The sequence below is a fragment of the Trachymyrmex septentrionalis genome, unplaced genomic scaffold (genome assembly GCF_001594115.1).
Source record: "Trachymyrmex septentrionalis isolate Tsep2-gDNA-1 unplaced genomic scaffold, Tsep1.0 scaffold37, whole genome shotgun sequence".
Lineage (NCBI taxonomy): Eukaryota > Metazoa > Arthropoda > Insecta > Hymenoptera > Formicidae > Trachymyrmex > Trachymyrmex septentrionalis.
In genome coordinates, this window is record NW_017305536.1 from 5,877,102 (window position 1) to 5,880,908 (window position 3,807).

The following is a 3,807-nucleotide window of genomic DNA, read 5'->3' on the forward strand; positions in this document are numbered from 1 at the left end:
ATATATACATATATAATTATTATTATTGTATTATATATATTAGATTTTTAATATCTTAACAGATTTTAGGTATTTCCCATTACATTATAAACGTAATAGCATTTATCATATTCCTTGAACAACTTTCAAGATTGATAGATTAATCAATTCACCTAATAGTATGCTTAAGCCACGAGCGTACCAATTAATACGGTTCGTTACTCATTTGCATGTTCCAGATATCAAACGGCTCTTCGAATGCGATTAACCGACTGCAGCTTAAAGGAAATATCGCATTGAACGTTAATGATAGTAATTAATCATCGTAATTATCAGAATTTCCTACCGTTTCACCGCGGTCTTCGTAGTATGTGCGTATAATACAATACCTCAGAAGATAATTCTGAACTTTCAGAATAGTTCACGAATAGTGTTTGCAGTGCGTTTACGGGTGCATGTATCAGCACTTTAATTTCTGTGTATAAAAAAAGATGTTGAACGCATAACGGTACTACACTTCTCTAACACGTTTCTCTACCAGAATAATCATGCAGCGTGACGTTCATAAACATTACGATATCACACAATGCCCACGATTCCTTTTCTTCTCTTCTTAATTAATTAGATGTCTATCTTTTTATAACACATTTTCTTTCTAGTATCACCCCTTTCTCAACAGCTTTCACGATCGCATCCCTATTTGCGTATCAGCGCACTTGAAAAGAAATCTGACGATTCAGTGAATCATTGTTTTGATCTGGCCAATGTTCTCGAAGGAGTCGAAAGGTTCTAAGGAAAAAGGATGGAAAGGAAAAGAAACGAATACGCAGCTTGGTATGCAAGAGTCCATTCAAAAGTGGGAGAGGATTGGCGCTATCTCAACCGTCTCTGCATCGCTGGTAAGCTCCGGAGAACAGTCTACCGTCACGTTCAGTTTCGCTCGCAGCGCAACAACGTGAGCTCCAACGCGACTCATCACTCCAATCGCTTATCAGGGTTCAATCGTATCGGCCATCAAAACACGTAGACGTTTACGTTTCTCTGTAAAGCTCACGTGACACGCGTCGAGAGCTTTTCTCGTGATTCCGATAACGTGCGCACATCCTGTCTGGATCATTCTGAGCAAATAGAAAATTGCCTTTTCCATCAGTTTTGGAGTAAAAGCGAAGATCGAGTGATAAGAAGCCGATAAGATTGCAATCTATCTTCTCATGCTCTTCACGTTTGCAGCAGCCTAAGGGTGGGGGAGGAAGAAGAAGCACATTGACAGGAAGTTATTTGCGGAAAATCGCGATAGGAGCAACCAGTAGTATCGAAATCTTGTCACTCAATTGCTTGAGGAACTTCTCGCAAGGACTACAGAAAGCAAACGCAGTCGTTCCTTCCGTGACAAACGCCAGTGTGGCCTGCCAGTCCGTTGACCCTAGTCGTGTGTGTCGCGCCAAGCAAGTGATTCTTCTCTTGGAGAACATTTTGAAGTTCGCGTTGCCGACAGCTTCTTTAGCGGCACCCAACTTAGCTATCTATAGCGGCGAGAAGCAGACTCGCTTTGTACATCGAGGAATCAGGAAATGCGGTAAACGAGAGCGAGAGATGATGTCGTTGTCCGACGTGATTTACGGCAAGCAGCTGAGCACGTCATCAATCAGAGGTGAGCTTCGTAAGCTTAACTTGAGTGTCCGCTTCCTCGTCTTTATGCGTTTAACTCTACTCCTCGTACAGTGTTTTCACAGAAATCTCCTGTAAACCGGTTTTCCCTGCATCGATCGTAATCAAGCTACTCATAATTAATTGAATTGTCATTGCAAAATAATTTTCCTCTTTTCTTACATGAGTAGTTATATTCCATTCTCTAAAACTTCGTGCTATGAAAATCTTCCAGCGTGGAAGAGACCACATATTCTAAAGTTTTCTTTTCAAATAATACAATTTCGTCAAGTAGGAAGACTCAAAAATATTCATAAACCATTCAAGCTTCATTTTCACGATAAAAATAATCATTTATTCTCTTTTTTTTATAAACACGCGTCTCGCGTAATCATGTCTTTTTCTGTCATCTACTTCATCATCAGAAACTTAGGGGAAGATCGGGTAATATTGGACAAAAATTGTTTATCTTAGATACGAATGCTAGTATTTCAGTTATTGACAAACGTACACATGAAAGCCGGAACCTCTTCGAATTGAGACAGAGGCAATGTTATTTTCGAATTATTGTACACTTGCATTTACACATGTTGTGCAGCTTGTTTTATTTACGAAGTTAACTTCATCAACCAGTCACGTCACTAAATATAAGTGTAATTTCGTTTTAGTTCATAAATATAAATAGCATCTATTATTTTTTAAATTGCGAGTTATATATTTTTATTTTTTAATATATATTTATATTAAAAAATGTATTTACGTAAAATCATAAAATATAGTTCATTGAAATATAGTTCTATCATGCAAACTCATCTACATAGAATTGCAATCATTCGTTTACAGCTAACACAATCTTAGCGATAGGACACTCGTTCGAAATCGATAATATAGAGTTCGAAATATTCAATTAATTTATCAATTATCAAAACCGGACCGTTATACAATGCGTGATTATAAGAAATATCGTGATCATCGATAAAAAAATCAACTGCAATCTATCGTCAGTGTTTTCCGAACAAGGAAGTGGCTGTACTAAAGAGAATTATTACTAGATAATCAATTTGCAATCAATTTATATTAATGCGTACATCATACGTGCACGTGTGTCTTGGGAGAAATATTTCGTTGTTTACTTGGAAAACGTAAATCCGCTTAGAGACGTTAAAAATTAATATCAAGATAAGCGCACTGTGCATTATTGTGAAAAAGTAGCAATCTTCTCTATAAATAAATGTAGATGACGAGATTAATACTTTATCGTGACATTTCGTAAAGCTAATTTGATGCGGAGATAGAGTGCATTAAGCAAACTGTTTCGATTATCAAGAACTTTCGTTTGTGTGCCTTTTTGTGCTAATAGAATAAAATATCTCAAGCGAACGAACGTCACGCGTCTTATTGTTAGCCTCATTCGGATATCTTATCCGTAATCTATTCTTGCACTATCGTAAAAAAAACTCCACGCTTATACTGTCTCCGTTTTTGTTTTACATAAATTTTATTATAGTTACGAGCCGCGGAAAATTTATCAATGTAATACTTTTCCTTTTTTCGTATATTTACAAACGCGACATGATAAGGACGACACGTGAGGCATAAAAGCGACAATTGTTTATTCCGCTCGCTCATTATACGTAATATGGCAATTGTATCTAATTAAACATGGACGGCGTTTACATCGCTTTAATTAAGACGTCCCTGCGGCGGCGCGTTGGCGGTAAGCAAAGGAGGTGACGTCTGTGCCGATAGTTAATCTCATGATTTACGGAAAAGTAAAAATTATTTTCAATGTCAAGATTTTCCAAGAAATTACATGACAATAATATTCGATGATTATTACTCTTAAAACGTGTTGTAAAACGCGTAGATTCTATTGATAATTTGCGATATAAGAAGTATCCTGTTCATAAAGTTATAATCTCGATGTTTATCGGCGAAACGGTTATGATCGGGTCAGAAGATCATACCAGAAAATTCAAATAATCAAGAGAGAAAGCAAAAAAATATATATGTTAACGACGCTAATCGTTTCGCAAAAATAATATTATGCGGCGGTGATTGCGAAACTGAGACATATCATTATAAATAAAAAATATAAAAATTAATAAAACGTTTACTGAACTGATAATGATAGTTTTAACATATCAGAAGTGTAAGAAGAAATGAATATAATTCAGAAAA

The 3,807-nt window shown here is 36.2% G+C and overlaps 2 protein-coding genes across 4 annotated transcripts in view; one reads left to right on the forward strand and one right to left on the reverse strand.

Moving 5' to 3' along the window:
• Positions 1-3,807, reverse strand: part of LOC108750631 (intron-binding protein aquarius) — a 24,883-nt gene that overhangs the window by 6,686 nt on the left and 14,390 nt on the right. The gene's annotated exons all lie outside the window — the stretch shown is intronic.
• The window catches only part of LOC108750634 (G-protein coupled receptor Mth2-like), a 6,902-nt gene continuing 3,923 nt past the window's right edge, over positions 829-3,807 (forward strand). The window contains exon 1 of the mRNA XM_018490202.1: positions 829-1,630. Coding sequence (XP_018345704.1) covers positions 1,573-1,630 — 58 coding nt within the window. The 5' untranslated portion in view covers positions 829-1,572. The remainder of the gene's footprint in view (positions 1,631-3,807) is intronic.